Source organism: Ruditapes philippinarum, unplaced genomic scaffold, assembly GCF_026571515.1.
Source record: "Ruditapes philippinarum isolate M1 unplaced genomic scaffold, ASM2657151v2 ctg2042_1_1_1_1, whole genome shotgun sequence".
Taxonomy (NCBI): domain Eukaryota; kingdom Metazoa; phylum Mollusca; class Bivalvia; order Venerida; family Veneridae; genus Ruditapes; species Ruditapes philippinarum.
In genome coordinates, this window is record NW_026861470.1 from 63,941 (window position 1) to 83,497 (window position 19,557).

Sequence of the window (19,557 nt, forward strand, 5' to 3'; positions counted from 1 at the left end):
CAGAGCCCTCTGTGCCCTCTTGTTTGATAATTTGGACGTGTATGCGTTTCAGAAAGATCCTTTATGTTAGTATATTAAATTTAGATTTGCCAATGAGATCCCCTGGTTTCAGTTTGTATTTTCAAAATGACCAATGAAAATCCAATTTAGTTAATCCCTGTCAATTTTACATGAAGCCAAACCGTTCTCAGATGTAATCCGTTCGAAAAGATCTACTGAAGAGCAATCACGGTATATCACACACATATTTGAAATAATTAAATAATTATAATTAATAGTTTAATTATAATTTTACGTTTCGGATACAGTTTGTGTTATGCATATCATGATGTCCATTTTTTCACCTAGACGGTTAAAAATCCAATGATAGTTGCGCCAACATAAAGCCATTTCAAATTGTTTATTAAGAATTAGTACAGACTGGTCGAATTTAATCAGTCTGCGAAGAACAACAACAAATCGGCTATTTCCGTAAATGATCGGCGAAGTATTGCGAAGTTTGAAGGGGCAGAGATTTTCTGTACATGCTTCACTCGGTCATATGATAGCGCTTTTATATAAATTATAGCTATTATGGTGTTTACTGTAACTATTTTTCAAAACATGAAAAAGTAAAACGCTAATCAGAAAACAGTTATCAATTTATTCATTTTAACGGATGAAAATGGAATAAATCGTAGCATTAAATGTAACGTTAATGATATTTCTGATTTTTCCTGTTATCGATTTTTTCACCTCGATATTACTTTTTCGTTAAGTAAAGTCGTATTTTGAAGCTGAGCATAAGCATAACAATTTGTGTAGTTTAATTCAATTGTTTTAAGGCTAAATGAGACTCTTTATCTACAATTTGAAAATGGATGCCACCATCAACCATTCTCAACATTGCGGAAAAGCCTGATAACCACTCAAATAATGCGTATTTTTATTTAAGCATATCAGATTTATTGAAGTAAAGTATAGGATAATGAAATTGTTTACAGACAAGTCTTAGACAGAGTAACATTGAAATAGGACTTATCATAACGTTTTGAATTCAAACCTGACATCTTGTCACACAAACTCTTTTTACGGCAAAGTTATATTTAGAAAAGTAATAATAATTTATTTAACAGAAGTTGCATTACTTTTCATCTTCATCATAATTTTGGTCAATGTAAAAGATGACTTTAAAAGAAATATAGGAAGAAATTAACTTTTATTGCCTAAACGGTAATTTTTACAATAAAAATTGATTACAAACTCTACCCAAATTCTCATTTAGAATGATTTGGTTTTCTTCTAACATTTTCCTTATAACTACATGCCCGTGGTCCAAACTAAAGATGTAGGTCCAAATCCCGGTTGAGGAAACTGAACACACAAAGTTAAAGTGTTTTTTTTTATTTCTAAAACTTGTTTATATATATTGAAGGCGTTTTTAATCATGTGATTTCCTATATATGAACCTTGGTTTTCAGTGTGTGAAAATATGTTTCGTGAAAAGTGGAATCTACTTGACGAGCATGCATTTATTCAACGTGTAAAATGTTATTAAAAGCAAAGATAATATTTTGTAAACATTGTAAATTGTATGGGTCTAAAATGATATATAAGCAGAAATAGTTTGAATATAAAATCTATTTGTCTGAATAAAATTCCGGAAACAAAGTGATCCCTCGGAAGCATTAATCACAACAAAATAACATAAGAATTGCAGACTCGGTTTGATTGAGTCTGTACATGAGGGATAATGAATAAGTGCAACATCCCTCACGCCCCCTAGCACCGGCTTGAGCGATACTCAATTCTCAACACTTTATAGTGTGAACTATAACTATAAGCCATGGTTATTGAATCAATTGGATGGTGAAATTTTCTAATATTTTAAAAATGAAAGGCTTACACTTCCTTAAAAAGGATAAAGATGTCAAAAATATTTCTGGTCTCAATTAGGGTATGTATTCTTTAAAATAATTAAGAATGATCGTATAAACATCAAATTCAAAATACTGAGTCACAGTTTTCGGACTATTTAACACTTATATAAAAAATACCCACCAGTCATCTTGCTAGCATATTTTCCCATTTGTCTCGGGTCATGTTCTAAAATGTCAGTCCATTTTTCAGCTGCAGTTTGTGTTGTGCACTCAATGATGCCCATCTCTTCACCAATCGTTTCTTCGGAGGATATAGACTCCGATTCTAATACGTTTTGAAAAAAGTTCACTATTAAAGTACTGAATGTGTATATTAAAAATAATATTGTTATGACAAAAGATAACAAAGACAACAATTTGTCAGACATCGTTATTCAATGGCTCCATTTTTCGTTACCTTTTGACTGTATATTTAACGATTTAAAACGAACGTGAGAAATCCTATAATTAATAGAAATCTTTTACATGAAATGCTATCTGCCATTGTTGACACATTGAAATGTTATATCTATTCTACAAACCTGTGTCATCCAAATGTTCGTAAAAACCTGCCAAACCTGTCTGTAGCGTAATTTTTTGGCCAAGACTACCAGAAAGTGATTTCGATATAATTTTGTTACTCTCCTCTATTTCTTTACTTTGACAAAAGGACACTGCAGCCATTATTCCTTCGGCAGATTTGCATGTAATAGGAAGTCTGATGACATTTGCTTTTCGTTTATCACCTTTTGCTAAATTGTGCAAAAATACACTAATTTATCATTTCATTTAAGCATGGTTTTGCAAGAGTACATAACATTTTCAGAATTCTAACATTTTTATCAATATTTGTTTTAGTATTTAACATTGAACATATATGCTATTGAAATCGAATATTATAATCAAAACTTTCCAAACATAAATATATTTCTTATAATTTATTATGACTTTACATTCAAAAGGGAAAAATATCCTTTAAAAATTACTTGAACCCTTATAAATAATTAATTATATATTTCTGTTAATAATTTGAAAAATGGATGAGAGAGTGTAATCTGGTTAAACCAACCTATATTTGTTGTAATAGCGTGCAGAGAGTCTAGCGTGAAGTTCGACATTATTTTGATACATCCATCGAAAACATCCACTAATTCACTTTCTATTACTGTAATGCTTTCTTGAAAGGTTCCATCCTCCAAATAACTCAGGAGCTCTAAAATACCCGTTGGCGAATGAAAGCTGATTCCTACAATTATGCATTTATGTACAGCTGTTACATCTATGACATCTGGCATATTTCTTATTGTTTGAAGGATTCTGTTTACTGCAATTCGGACTGTCTTGAAATTAGTTGAATCTTCAACTTGTCCCAATGCCACCTGCCACACTGAAAATAATATTTCTTCGGCTATTTTTGTCTTCTCTTTGTTGTCCCCAAGTGTTATGAATTTGAATTCCAGTTCTGTAAATAAAGGGATTAAATTACAACTATAAACGCTTGAATAATAAATCATTAGTTCTTGATAGTGGTAAAATAACAGACTTTAAACCTTTAACTTGATAGTCTAGTGAAGTGAGGTAATTAACAACTCTACTTGAAAGTAAAAAAAGTATAGTCAGTCAGGTGAATACAACATTTACAATGTTAAAACATAACTACTATTTATATTATACCATGTATGGAATAATCCCCGTAAACTAAAGCAGAAGGCAAAAACAAATTCGAAATTCTTAGCCGAAAAAAGTGGTACAATTGTGTTAAAACTTAAGTAATCTAACAATTAAATATATGTATTCATTACATTGTCGATAAAGGGGAGGAGTAGGCATTGTGAGAGACTTAACAAAAGCGGAAGTGCATCCGAAAGCTTTATTCTAACTTTCTCGAAGAAATTATACCAAAACTACTTACTTTGGGGTTCTTGAAAAGGTATATTGTGTTCTTCCATTTCCTGTAATAAGTCTTTAAACTGTCTCACTTTTACTGAAACATTTTGGAAAAGTTAAATAGAGACACTTATTTTTATGTGAAAATAAGAATACACATTTAACTTTATATTTGATTTAAATGACATTTTGATTTAAAACCTAATCACAAAGAAATGAGTAAATGAAGTGTTTATTGTGCGTACCTTTGTATTCATCTGTTAATGTTCTGAGTTTTGGATAAAACTGTTTAAGAAATGTAAGGTCGACTTCAGTTTCCATGTCACTCTTATCAATTAAGTCATCGCACCGCTGTTTAATATCCGCGTCTAAAACCATCGACATACATTTAATGCTACTGACCAAGTTGGTCCACAGAGGACTGAAGCGATCTCTGTCTAAAGAGGACACTATAGCCTCTGCATAATTTGTAACTGCCTTGTGTATATTGGCAATTTCCTTTACTTCATTTGCACTTAAATCCTGATCAAACTTGTCTAATAGAAATGTCGACAGTTGCCATACATTCCAATTTGATGGATCCCTATTCCAATATTTTCTTTCACTCTCTATTTCGTTATGGTCAGATGATTTAATGAATTCAGACATATCTTTGACATTGTACTTTTTCTTTTTGCATTCCCGTTCCAAAGTACCAAACAAAACAGTTTTGCCACCTTTGAAAAGTAATTCTATATATCTTTCACATCGGTTCGATTTGTTTGTAAAGTACAAGTCAAACTCTGAAATAAAAATCAGCAGTTTGCAGTTAGCTTAACTTTAACTTTGAAAATTAATACTTCAATTCAATGTTAACCATAATATTGTTTGTTTTCGTTCTATTTGTAACGTTAAAATAAAAGTCAGTTGTCTGAAATAAAACTACTTTGTATGTTATTATGCTTATTTCTTATTAGAATTTTTATAATAAAACTAGAATTTTGTAAATCGAATATCTAAATAAAAAAGGTAATGCTACAAAATAAATAAATCTTACCATTTAATGTTTTGAGTGACTCCTCTACCTGTAAAAAGTAAATGTTAGATTGTTACAGACAGGATGTCTTTTTTTTAAATTCTATCAAACATTAATCATTGTATATTAGTTTTAAATTCCATAATATTTAATAAAACAATTAAAAAGTGTATTAATCTTAGTATATAGTCATTTGAATAAATATTTTTCAAAGACAAACAAAACTATTATTTTAAAAGCAAATAACCTTGTTAGTGAAATTTAAGTGCCATTCTTTTACACGACTGATGTAACCTTCTGTTAGTGATGAATCAACAGAAACTTGACACGAATCGATTCTTTTTTTAATTTCTTTCATAATCTTGTCTTTTGACGTGCGAGGATGAAACTTTTGGGTTAGTCGACATAAAATGTGGATTAGTTCATCCCTGGTTCTAATGTATTTTGGTTGAGGAATTTGAGGTCTTGCAATGTGTGCAATAATATCATTTCGGATCTTTCGAAGACGTAACAAATCTGCAGATATGGAATCATCTGTGAGAGGTGGGGGTGTTTTCCATCCATATTTTGGTGGAGAAAGTATTTTGTTTGGTATCAAATTCATCATTAAAGTTAACAAGAGAGAAATATCAAAATTTTCCGTCTTTGGATTGTCCGCTGTTGCAAGTCTGAGTTCCTTTTTATTAATAACTCTATCGTTGAATAACTTTTCTAACATTAGTTTTGTTTCGTTTGATTTCAAAAAGTCAACAAGTAACATGTTGATATCATCATGTGCCAGTAAGTACGAAAATAAATCTAAAAGCACTTTTGTACCCAAGTCAACGAACATATATACTACTTGCAGATAGAGTTGTGCTTCATAACGATTGTCCGTATTTGTACCTGAAATAAAACACAAGAAAAGTATAATATTACTCAAAAGCTTTTTCAAGGAGTTTTATTTTAAAATTGCCTTACATGTTTCATGTCCACACAATGTGAGATAATACAAAACAACATATGGCATTGAGACATTTATAGCACATTATATAATATCGCTAACAAGAGCTGTCACAGGAGACAGCAACTAATAAAAAAATGGACGCAGTAAGGAAGACAAAACTATGAAAGAAAATTCAATTATGTATAAATATGTATTAAGTTATAGTAAAACATTAACATTTGTTAACATAAATTCTAAGTTCAAGTGGGGAAAATTCTAGAAATAGTCATGCTAGAGTTATGAACCTTGTCATACAACATGTGCGTAATGATAAGAAATATACATTTGAAGTTTGAGGTATATACCTTTAAGATAAAGAAGTTATAATATTTCTTAAAGCAGCATGCCTCCAGATTCATGCTAATTTTCATGAAAAATTTGAAAATGTATTTAAAAGTAAAATATTGTGAAGTGAACAAATAAATAATTTACACATTGCAAACGGCACTTACAATCCACGTAAATTACCAAAAAAGAGGTCAAAATATACATAAATGCCTCTTACTGCGTTGTTAGCGCAGTAGAATTATAGTGATTGATACTGCAAAATCAGTCATTAATCGTACATAACATGTAAACAATTAATTGAATATTGAATCTTTTAACTTTTCTTAAGATATTAATATATTTTTCTAAAGATTGAATTTCTGAATTTTTTTGGCTCATCTGGAGGCGTGCAGCTTTAAAGAAAATACTAAGTTCACAGAGATATAAATCTGAAAATATTGCTTAAATAGTTCTAAACCTTGTCACACAAAATGTAATTGATGATAAGGAATAAGTATTTAAAGTTTGAGGTAGATACCTTTAAAACTAAAAAAGTTATGGTAAAAAATAACAGTTAAATCTACGTTTATGGGGAAATAGTCTTTGCAATATTTGTGCTAGAGTTATGACCCTTGTCACGTAAGGTGTTGTTAATGATAAGGGACAACATATATTTGAGGTATGGAGTTGATCCCTTAAGAAATAAAGAAGAAACAGTAAAAAAGTATTTTTTAAGGAAATTTTAAGTTCAAGGGTAGATAAATCTTAAAATATTGTGCTAGATTTATGAACCTTGTCACATAAATATGGTTGATGATAAAAAACATATATTTGAAGTTTGAAATTGATACCTTGAGAAATGAAAAAGTTATAATGAAAAATATTTTACTGCACCAAAATCTGAAATCTGGACGCGGACGCCGACGCCGGGGCGAGTAGGACAGCTCTCCACTTAATTCATATAGTCGAGCTAAGAACTAAAGACTTGAAAATATTTAAAATTATATTTTGAAGTCATGAAAAATAAGGAATTATCAAAAGGATTTTAAATTAAAAGCAATTTTTGAAAGCATATCTAATTAATCACATACTTCAAACATACATCCTACATAAACATTAAAGACGATTCTAGCTTGTAACCATAATACGTATTTACATTGAAAGTCACGTGTATGTAGGTACATAACAGAATCCATGCTTAAACCTTCTAAATATTAACATGCGTATCTCTTATATTTTAATATAAAAATAACACTTCATTTCATTGGGTTAGTTATACGTTCACGTGAAAAGACATGTCTCCTTTTATGTTGTTATGCTTATTTTTATTTTCACACAGTTTAATGTTTTGTTAAATAATTACTATATACTTGGCATGTGCAATGGATTATGTAATGACTGCAAATTTTCAGAATTACTATCCTTATTCAGCGGATAATTATTAATGCTTTTCGCTAAGCGAATTTCAGTGTTTAATTTTCTTTCCATTTTTATGTGTGTTTTAAATTATTTAAATTTAAAGTGTTTTTTTTCTTCAAAACATCCTGAAAAGATCAAGAAATCTTTTTAACGAAGGGCGTAATTAATTAAACATTAGGTCTGATTTATATAAGTTTTGAAACTCATTTGTAATGGTTTGACTTATAGCAGACATTTTGCATTATTTTAACATCGTATTACTATTACCATTTAAGTTTTGACACTTTTACAGGAACAGTGTTAAAGAAGTACTTTTGTTTTCGGTTCAGAAAGTTCTTTACTTGATGTAAATTCCCATCATCCGACCGAAAGTGTGTATAAGTATTGTTCCGTCAATGTTTGAATTAGATGAAATTCGGGAAAAAAAAGCTCGGATAAATGATATTCACATTCGTTAATTGCAGCCATACTGATAACAATGGCGTTGTTCTGGTAGGACGTTATATACTCAAACGCAATAAAACTTTGCATGTTGTATTTTTTTTAACTAGAGATATGTTGGTCAGATCGTTGTTTATCATTTTGAGTACATCCGGCCGCTACTTAAACATTATGGGGATCGTACACATTGTGTATGCAGGGACATGTTACACAATCAATAGTAGTCTCCTTAGCCATAAGTAAATTCTAGCTGACTGGCCATTTACTATCAGTAAGGGTAGATATACACCTGGCTTTTAATAAGAGACGTAACCTAATGTTTCTTTTAAAAAGTTATAATTCACATGCACCCGGGTTATTTATGATATGCGAAACAAATTAAGTTTTTACTCAGAATGAATCCAAATACGATGCATTGACTATGCCCCTGTTGGTACCCTGAGCGAGCTAGATCATAGTTATATTAACCACATTACCAGATATACACGCCTATACTCCCCCTTTTTGTTGTCTCAAACGGTGAAAAAATGCCTTAATGAGGCCCCAAATACTTGTTTTTGTTTGGGAAATGATGTTTAAAAAAGTGACCACTTTTTCGGCGCGGCCCCCTATCCAAAAGATACATCAGGTGGTTGCCAGAAGGGGGATGTGCCCCCTTCTGTTTGGGGTTTGAAGGGGGCAGCAACCCTCCTCATCGCAGGTCGATCATACGGTAACGTATAACCAACGCTGAAAAGCCTTTGACTCTATCTCAATCCATTGAGAAGTTGCACACTTTGAAATCAATTTTGATGGAAAAAATCAATGCAAAATAGGGTTTTGTGGCAATTTTGAGATGTCCCCTCGTTGCCATTGTAACAGGAAATTTAAGACTGAGCATGATGTTACAAAGGCAATGGTCCAGTCAACATTTGTGCCATGTTTGATCAGTATTGAGTATTGAAGCAGTTTTTATAGTTTTATAGCAATTTGAACTTGTAACTGAAAATCGCCTTTTTTCACATTTTTGCTCATGCAGTTATGAGTTAACATATGGTAACATTCTGTCTGAACCAAAGCATGTAAAATATTGCCCAATAACTTCAATGCAACCCTGTCGCACATTGCCTGATGTCAGGGCAGGGGCAGTAATTATTCAATAATTACATAACAAAGATACAATTATTATAGTTAATATATTGTGTAATACCTTAAATATGAAAAAATAGTAACGGATAAAAGGAAACAAGTACTACTTGCTCATTTATAGTAGTAAAAGATACTTGTTTGGAGGCACGACAGTAGTACATCAGTAGGTGTATTTTCAACAAGAACAAAGATCAACAATGCAAAGGCAACGTTCACAGGAGGCAGTCCCGATACACCTAAGTAGGGCATCCAGATGACACCAAACAAACACCCGGAGTGGACACACGGGTGGCGAAAGAAGTGGGACATGAAATGTATGAAGTAATATAAACTAAAATTGTCCCATAGGGGAATTAAAGGGACAAGGGCTGCAAGAGCGAAAATTTTGGGGGTGAAAAAAATGGGATAAGGTGGTTTGAGAAAATACCTACCGTCAACGACAATCCAATAAGACAGACATCACAAAAATGCAAACATCCAAAACAAGTAACAATAGAGACACGGAAACACGTGAAGGAACACAGAGGGGTACCGCCTTGGAACGGTCAGTGGTAGTTAAACCACTGGGGAGTTTAAACCGGTTTTATGCGAGCCAAACCTCACTCTTAGCCCCAATATGTTCCTAAATGACACGAAAATGTAAATAAAATTAATCCCCGCCAAGTGAAGTTCTAACAATGGTCATGGTTACATTAGACGAAATAGATAAAACACGTAAAAGATTGTGTAAATATGCAGAAAAAGGTAGAGGCTAATGACCATTACCAAAGTACTTGATGCCTGAAAATCACTTACAGGGGCCCGACGAAGCAAGACAGAAGACGATTATTAAGACAATTCAGTCCAAAAGTGCTTAAAAACGGTCCATCACAGAGTCTGCCACTTAGTCCGTCAGATGTAATTAAAAGAGGAAAGCGTAGCGTCCAACTGTAAAAGGGTTGAACACCAAGAATGCGGTATGCCTTAAGATAATTGGGTCATAACCTCTTTTTAAACCGTTTGATAATTTTAGTGAAGACGGCAGAAAAATTACTATGACCCATAATCCTACAAAGTTTGTAAACAGCTCCATAGAAATCAGGTTTGCTAATACCTAGTCGTAAAGGAGTTTTTGAATTACAATTACATTTAAAAATTAAGTCTATACTACGATGGTAAAACTTGGTAAAATATTTATGCAATTTATGATAGCGATAACGTTGTTTAAGTAGTTTGTTAGTAATGAATAAATTGCGTTCATTAAAATCATTAACACGACTTCACGCCCTAGCAAATCTAATTAATTGAGAAATATACACCCCATATGATGTAGCATGAGGTACATCTCCATCTAAATGTGGATAGTTAATAGTTTTAAAATCAAAATCATCTCTTTTATCGTAGACTTTAGTTACTATAGTATTGTTAGTTAGTTTTATTCAATTTAAGTTCACTGGGATATATTTTAGAAACCAATTGATCAAAATAAGGATTATTCAGTTTTTGTTTATTTCACTTAACATTGTTAAGGATATCATCTAGGTAGCGGGAAATGTTAAATGCATGTATAATTTCCTGGTGTGAAGTAGGGGAAAGTCTGAACATAAAATCCCCCTCATAGCAGTAAAGAAATAAATCAGCTATCAGGTTTTTACCAAACCTGACATAAATGTTATCTAATAAAAACGAAAGTGCTCTACAAACTTCGCCACAGGTCCACATTGTATATTACTTAATGATACCACTGGTAAGAAAAGCCTTCTTTGAATTGCAAGCAAGAAACGTCACCTGTTCTCTTGCAAATGTGTTTTTAATTAAAGATAATAGTTTATCATTTATAAGGCTATGTGGCAATGTTATATATAGGGTAGATAAATCGTAAGTACTTACAGATGAAGCTTGATTATTCTTAATGTTAAACTTATCTAAAATTTCAGTTGAATTTTTAACAGACCAAAACAGATTTTTGTCCGTATTTTCATAAACTGTTTCACTGTATCTAATCACATGTGCCCTAATGGCAGTAAGACAAGAAGTCAATAAAATAGAAAGATTACTGGTTGTGCAAGATATAGGATTAGCAATGAAGCGGGCTTGATATGGATGTTTATTTAATTTTGGATGTATGATAGAAAGTTTAAGCTCTTTCTCACCTACACGTACTTTAAAGTTAGAAATACAAGAAAATATGACTATTCACAATATCTCTTTCAGAAAGAACGGTTTCAGAATAAACATTAGTGCTGTAAAGTTCATTTTGCAAAACATTTATATAATGAATACGTTAAATATGTTATTGGCAACCTTGTCAGTCGGAACTTAAACAAATTTAGAGTGAAACGCTAATATATCCTTTCTACGATGTCATAAGGTAAGTCTAGGTTTAGGTGGTAAAAGATTTTCATTCCAACGATAAAATTCGATGCGTGATTCAATAATATTACATATATTATGTTTCCATGTATTAAGTGCATTACTATCACCATTTTCGCGTCGACACCATTTAACTGAATAGTCCTCGATCGATTCAGCTATCTGACTTCGACAAGCATTTAAATCAATATCGGAAGGAATTCTATATTTTGATCCTTTAAGAAATAAATTACGGATTATCTTGGCGTTTATTTAATCAAAATCACCAGCTATAGAATTTTGAACTTTTGCAGTCTCAAATAGTTGGTGTATTAGACTCAACGTCTAGGTCGGAGACAATTTTGTTTTAATTGAATATGATATTTCTGACAGGCGTTTTATATTCATAGCATATAATTGGAATATCAGAGTTTTTGAAATACTTAGGAATCGCATCGGAACCGAGTTTATCACGAAAATACTAGGTAAATCGATGAAGAACTTTAAGAAAGTGTCTGTAATGTTCAGCGGTGGGGTGGTGTCGATATGAGGTCTTAAAATTTGCTGTGTAAACTTTGTGTATAAGATAGGCTGCAGTATATAAAGGATCAGTTTGGATAATTATTTTATCAGCTTTTTCGTCTAAAGTTTTAAGAGACCGAACAGAAAGAGAGGTTAGACGTAATAACATAGCATGTCTACTCGAATTAGTCAAGATGTTTTTTAAATTGGAAATAGACATTAACAGTAATTTTTGATTAAGTTTGATGTTACAATACAATACAATACAATACAAATACTTTATTTCGCTTTAAGGCCTCCGGCCCATGCAAAAACATATATACAGAGAAACAATTTACACAAAAGTATAGCATGTACACAATGTTTAAACATATACTATATAAATTTAACTGAAAATAACTTTAAAGCATAAAAAAATTTCTGTGTTAATTATCATTGTGTATCGAAGACATACGAGGGTTGTCCCAATATTCTGTGATAGGATTGATTAAAAGCTAAATAAAACAGGTACGAATTTGATATTTTAATATGTTATAAACCCATATAATTTAAACATTTTCACAAATTTTCATAGATAAATATCAACAAACAACAAAAATATGCCATAAACACCATGGCAACTAACTGAATCGCGGCGCACGTCCAACGTCAAATACTCTCAATGGCTTTCAACGCAATAATGGTACCCATAAATCGTCAATTTCTGACTGAAATCATGTGGTTGTTAATGTCTGTTGAATGTTTGGATGGCATACATTAATTTTTGCTTTACGCGAACTTCTGGTCTCGTAACTCCTGTTTTTAGCTGTAGGAAATAGGCGACGAAGATCGGTCTTCCTATCCGTGTTTTCCTTATTTTCGCTTTTTGTAGCGCAAAACTCTGGTTCCGTTCATGCCTTTTGTACACAAATGCTCAGAATATGTTGCTTAACTGTAATATTTGGTATGTTTGTTGAAAATCGTTACATGTGTCATCTCGAAATAGTCATGAAACCTGAGCGACCTGTTCACTGCGCCGCAAATTCTTCGAACGTCGCCATTTTTACTTTCCTATTTTATATGAGATATTTTCATTTATTCGTATCTTTTTCGTTTTTTAAGTTATTTAACTAAAATTTTCAGAGATGATTAAAACATAGCATGTGAGGAAGTCAACGTGACATTGTGCAGACACATCATCAGATATTTTAAATATACGTAATTAATTTCAGCCTATTCATAACAAAATGTAAATTATTTGACGTGCCCCGGAAACTCAAACCAATGTCGTTAATACTGAAAATTTCTAAGTAACTAGGGTAAATTTTTTGTAAATGACTTGTTGTAATGTTAAATATTAAACTTAACGGTTATATGTGTGAATTATTTCCTATTGGCGTTAAAAATGAACCGGCTATAAAATTTGTCACGGACTTTTGGGACAACCCTCGTATTTTTTGATTAACTTCCTTTTTTCAAAAGCGTAATACAAAAATGTTGCTGTACCCTTTATAAGAGAATCATTTTTTGTAGACATTAATATATTAAATTTGTTTCGGGTTGGTGCATTTAGGTACTTAATCGGTAGATATAATTTTCTAAATTCTGAATAAAAATCACAACATAGTAAAAAATGAAATTCATCTTCTATTACATTCTTAGAACATTTTTTGCACAATCTGTTTTCCCTCAATATCTTTTTATGTCTACCAACCTCAATTTCAAGATCATGTGACCCTATTCTAAAATTTGAGTATATATATCTTAATTTTCTAATGTCTAGAACATCTATAAGTAACATTCGTATGAGACATTTTCCTTAAACATACCATAAAAAGACAATTTTACATTAGAGGTTACAGATGAATGCCACTCTTGTTGGTATATATCTTTTAACCTATTTTCAAATTGTGCTATAAAGTATTTTTCTGATGTAACTGATTGACTTTCCCATACATATCCAAAACCATGACTTTGTAAAATTTTTCTTAAAGATGAAACCCAATTGGCATGTCCCTGTATATCATCATCAAACATCATAAAGTAACACTTTTTAACTAATCTATCGTTTGACATTTTAAAAATCTTTAACCAATAGTTAATACATCTCTTAATGGATATTAAATACATGGGACACCTCCCGCAGTCGCCTAATGCAGCTACATTGGATGCATTTTGTTTACAACACATAAAGCGTTTGCATGCATAATATTGTACTCGTTTTAGCTATTCAAATTTACCCATGCCCAAAATTTCAGCCCCATAAAGTAATTGAGGACATATTTTAGTATCAAACAGTTTAAAAAATACTTTCTTATTTAATTGGCCACGATCATACAAGGATTTTAAGATTGATATAAAAACCCTCTTACTCTTTATGCATAACTCATGTACCATTCTTTTCATAGAAAGTTGTCTTGTAAATGTTAAACCAACATAACTAAAAGCATTAACAACTTCAATCTGCTTGTTTTTATAAGCCCAATTTTCAATTTTACATAAGGTACCACCATTTTCAAAAACAACTATTTTTGTTTTACTTTCATTTACTTTAAGTTTATATGTATCGCAAAAAATCGACAAAGAATAACTGTTTTTTTACGTATTCCATGGGATCGAGATTTCTGCTTCCGTATGTTAAGAATAGAAAAACTGTCAATACTGGGATCTTTGAAAATATTACCTTGTTGAAAGATATTGTCATTCAGACCAAGCGGAAAAGGTGTTTGTTATTTTTGTATCCATTTAAACTCAGCTAAGTGCCTGCCTTTTACTTTAAGACTAGAAGATGTATCAGAATCGTAAAAAAAATCTGTTCCACTGCTTGAATTGTTACATGTTTAAAAGAATTGCCAAATTTGCTTAATTGTTGATATAAAATAGTAGTAATTTTGCTACGATTTCTCATTTTAAAGAAGTGTTCTCGGAATCTAATTTTAAGAGAGCGTCCTGTTTGCCCAGCATACTGAATGCCGCAACCGGGAGCATTTCATATTTACACATAAATAAAATGAGTTGACTTTCAGTCTATATAAGAGTTAAAAATTGTATTAAATGTTCTGCCATTTACTGTAGAGGTAATAGTAGACCTGTGCGATAAAAAGTTACAACATCAGCACCTCTCAGAACTACACTTGTTAATAGAAGGGTACACTCTAGACACAGAAGGAAAATTGGTCTGTTTGATATTGTATTTCTTTACAATTGTATGTTTAATGGATGAGATTCTGATACGGAGTGAATTTCTGAACATGTTAGAATTACAATTAAAAGAATGTGATATATAAAACGAATTAACAGATGACACATTTAAAGGTGAGTGAACGACAGAAGGTGTATTTCTTGTAATACTGTAATGCTGATGTGAATTAACAGATCTAGAATGCAATCGAAGAGGAGAAAGAAAGAGATATTCTTACACGTATGCCCAGTGACTGTGATTGCGCGTAAAAAAAGTAAATGTCGCAAAATTATTACATCTGTGATGTTTGTTCTAAATCAATGAATGCTTACGTGGACTTTGATAACAGAATGGCAGTTTGATTTATCGTTGAACATTAAAGTTTAGGGTAGATTTTAGTGTTAAGAAATATTGGCTCGTTGTTTCTGTTGCACTCCGTAGGGATAAACAGGAAGATTGGTTAAATTAAGATTGTAATCATTAACGATTATCTCAGCACCTATCATAACCAATACGATGAGCTTCAAACTCAATGTCTTAAGAACAGCATATTATTGCAATTTCTACAGGATGTCTTACAACAGACTTTCAGAACGTCAACAATCTAAACATTTATTAACAGCATCAACTTAATAAAATATCACCACAATCTCTAGACAAGTGAAAGAAGCTATACCGTGCGAAAAGAACCGACTCATAAAAGTTTTGGTGCAGTGCCACAAACCATCACCTACGCATATGTGAAAATTGTCCAATAGTAAATAAATCCTCCCTAAAAAAAGACTGTGTTACATCCATGCGATAACGCTGACAGGTTGAAAATCAACAGTCATATACGATATAAAAAATTTCAATGATATATCTATTTTGCGTCATTGAAATATAACGCTCTATCACATTTATTGGGCATGTTTATTAAAGTTGCGCTTCTTATGATATTTGATAAATGGAATTACCTATAAAATCTATCAACTGTATTCGTTCGTAACAAAATTGACCGATATATGAGACATTTAAACATGCACACTTTTTGTTAATTGTAATACATAAGCAAACATTATTGTATTAACTTGTAATATGATGGGTATTTATGGTAATCTAAGTTAACAATTAATCTATAAGTTATGAGTTACTATCTTTCATACTTATTACATGGTATATACAATATTATTCTCAACCAATCAAATTGTTGCAGTGAATACTGAATTGTAAAATAAGTTGACTTTGGCAATGTTAGCTAGGTTAGGTACTGTACCTACTCTGGTCAGTACTACAAAGCTTAGCCTTGAAACATTAAACTGGACTTAGTCCTTAATACAAACGTTTACGTTTATTGTAATTGACCACATAAAATATATGATAAACATAATCTTAATTAAATAATAAATATAATTATTCTTAATATAAAACTAAATATAATTTGATTAGTATACTTATCAAATTTGTTAGGGCTTTTCATATAATAAAAGCATTGATTGAAATTGAATTTAATAGTTGTTATTGTTTAGTCCATCATCTTTATATAGTGACACTTATAAGTCTACTGAGCCCTGAGAATTTACTCCAGTTATAATTTGTGATCGTTTGGTCTCCGTGTAAAGCATTGATTCTCATTAGAACCTGACCACTTTTACAAACTATTCGATTATTAAGCCTTAATTAAGAATTTTAGCATGTAAATAATTTAAACCAAATTGAGAATAAGTGAAAAATTACACCCATTTTCACAATGACCATACTGCAAGTCCAATTGGTGTACACACTCCCACAACATTCAGATTTCAAGTCCTTATAGACATGGAAGATGAACATGAACCACTTCACAGCAGTAAAGGTAAAAATGCGGCTAAATCAGCAATAGATGCATATTTAGAGACAAAAAATGCTCACCAACCACAATAAGTTCTGAAGAAAATGTGGAAAAACACTACACAAGAAATTTAAAAATAGAACCAAAGCAGCAAGATGATACTTTCTTGTGGTGCGAAGAGGGCAACCAACAGTTTAATTCAAATAAACACTGTTTTTCAGAAGAAAAAATAAATAAAAGCTTTACAGGAGACAGCGAAGCTCGACTTATTAAATACTGGACGCAGTAAGAAGGAAACAATATGAAATAAAAGTCAACTATGATAAAAATATATTTCTTTTTATGACAAGAAGTTATAGTTGTTAACATAAATTTCAAGTTCAAGTGGGAATAATTCTGGAAAAAGTCACACTAGAGTTATGGACCTTGTCACACAACATATGTGTAATGATAAGAAATATATATTTGAAGTTTGAAGTAGATACCTCTATAAAAAAGGTAAAAAAGTTATAATACTTCTTAAGAAAGTTCAAAGGGAGATACAGTACAAACTCTAAAAACCGGACCCTCTGAAAACCGGAATCCTCTGAAAACCGGACCATTTTAAAAGTCCCGTAAATTCTCCTCATATGTTCATTGAAAAAAAATCCTCTGAATACCGGAACCTCTGAATTCCAAAAACCGGACGATTTTCTATGGTTTCTAATGCTAAACATGCATAAAAAATCCGGACAGAAAACCGGACAGCAATTTTAAGTGTCAAATTTCTGTGTATTTTAATGTAGATTAAAACATTATCGCAACTGGTGACATGTTCAATTACCAAATAATGATCACCTCCTTTTATCTATGCAGGTATGAAAATACTTGTCTGTTAATTTCTTATTGGCAAATAAATTAAAGCTCTTTCATCATAATTGAGTCTTTTCCTGTATAGGCATGGTTTTTCAGAATGCTTTAAATTTATTGTGTTTTTTTTTTGCTTAAAATTTAGACCTTGAAGTTATCTTTGTTTGGATATTAATTATACATGTACATCTGAAATATTACTTCAAGAGATATAAACCTTGTCACATAAGATGTGGTTGATGATAAGGAATATGTATTTGAAGTTTGAGGTAGATACCTTTAAAACTAAAGAAGTTACTTTTCAAGTCAAAAAGAATCTAAGTAAATGGGGAGATAATTCTTGAAATTATTGGTGCTTGAGTTATGGACACTGTCCAATAAGATGTGGTTTTGTTTGTTTGTTTCATTTTACGCCGCCTTTTCTCAACAGTATTTCAGTCATATAGGCGGGTTTTTTCCTAACCATCGTTCCTGGAGAGTTACACCAGTACTAGACTACCCTACTCCGCGCTAAACTACCAAAGCATCTCCCGGGGATCGAACCGACGCCAGAGAAGTAACTGGGAAGTTGTGGTTGATGATAGAAAACAAAAAACATTCATCAAAATCCAGTGAAACAAATAGAATATATAACAGATAGAAAGTCACTATCGCGACAAAAAGGCAGCTATATATGGGTTATCAGCCAGACCAAAATTATCCAAGGAAATGTCAATGAAGAGTGCATTTTGCATTAACACGCATTGGAGTGAGGAATGCCAAAAATTCAAAACGATTGATGAAAGACAAAGACAATTAAAAGGCTGTTGCTTTAAATGTTTGGAAGAAGGACATTATTCGTCAGATTGCAAAACAACGAGAACGTGTGTATATTATGTACAAAGGGACATTCACCATAGAAGCTTATGCCCAAAACGTTTCCAAAGAAAGCCTGTGCATGGAAGTATTAATTTGGCAGAAGAAGAAAGCTATCCAACAACAAGCATGAAGTAACATATGCAGGTCAAATTGAAAATGTTCTATTGACAGTTACAGGAACAGTGTTAATGCAAACAGCACAAACAGAGTTGAAACAACCAAACAGCAAAGATGGTGTTAAGACAAGGTTGCATCTTGATTGTGGATCCCAAGGGACCTACATTACACAACAGATGCAAACCAACTGGGACTTGTGCATGAAAATAGAGTGGTAACTTTTGCAAGTGATAAAACCAAAGTAATTAAAACTAAAACAACAAAGGTTGATGTGAAACTTAGGTATGGGACATATATGACTATTACAGCAAATATAGTTCCAAGAATTGCAGTCACAATTCAACGACAACCTGTTACAAGAGGGCCATGATGGCCCTGAGTCGCTCACCAGAAAAAATAAAAGACTTTCTTAGAATGTTACAGACAAAGTTTGGTGATCATCCATCAATTAGTTTTGTTGAAGCAGGCGTTTCAAGGTATTTCTATTTTTAGCTTTTGCGGCCCCTTAAAGGGGCCAATCAAATTAATACGAGCAAATTTGATAAAAGACTACATAAAAATGCTACAGACAATGTTTGGTGATCATCCATTAATTATACCCCCACAAACGAAGTTTAGGGGGGGGTATATAGGAGTCAGCTTGTCGGTTGGTCGGTCGGTCGGTCGGTCCGTCGGTCGGTCCACATCATGGTTTCCGGACGATAACTAGAGTTTGGAATGAGGTATTGTAATCAAACTTGGTATATAGCAACCTTATGTGGAAACTCTGGTTGGTATTGCATATGGACCCCCTGGGGTCAAAGTCAAGGTCACTGTTACTAAAAATAGAAAAATGGTTTCCGGACAATAACTAGAGTTAGGAATGAGATA

At 32.0% G+C, this 19,557-nt stretch overlaps 1 protein-coding gene across 1 annotated transcript in view; it reads right to left on the minus strand.

Moving 5' to 3' along the window:
• Positions 1-19,557, minus strand: part of LOC132715722 (uncharacterized) — a 41,339-nt gene that overhangs the window by 2,441 nt on the left and 19,341 nt on the right. Inside the window, exons 3-9 of the mRNA XM_060698783.1 lie at positions 5,048-5,685; positions 4,822-4,849; positions 4,031-4,567; positions 3,811-3,882; positions 2,968-3,360; positions 2,441-2,650; positions 2,041-2,184 (exon numbers count right to left, since the gene is read on the minus strand). Coding sequence (XP_060554766.1) covers positions 2,041-2,184; positions 2,441-2,650; positions 2,968-3,360; positions 3,811-3,882; positions 4,031-4,567; positions 4,822-4,849; positions 5,048-5,685 — 2,022 coding nt within the window. The remainder of the gene's footprint in view (positions 1-2,040; positions 2,185-2,440; positions 2,651-2,967; positions 3,361-3,810; positions 3,883-4,030; positions 4,568-4,821; positions 4,850-5,047; positions 5,686-19,557) is intronic.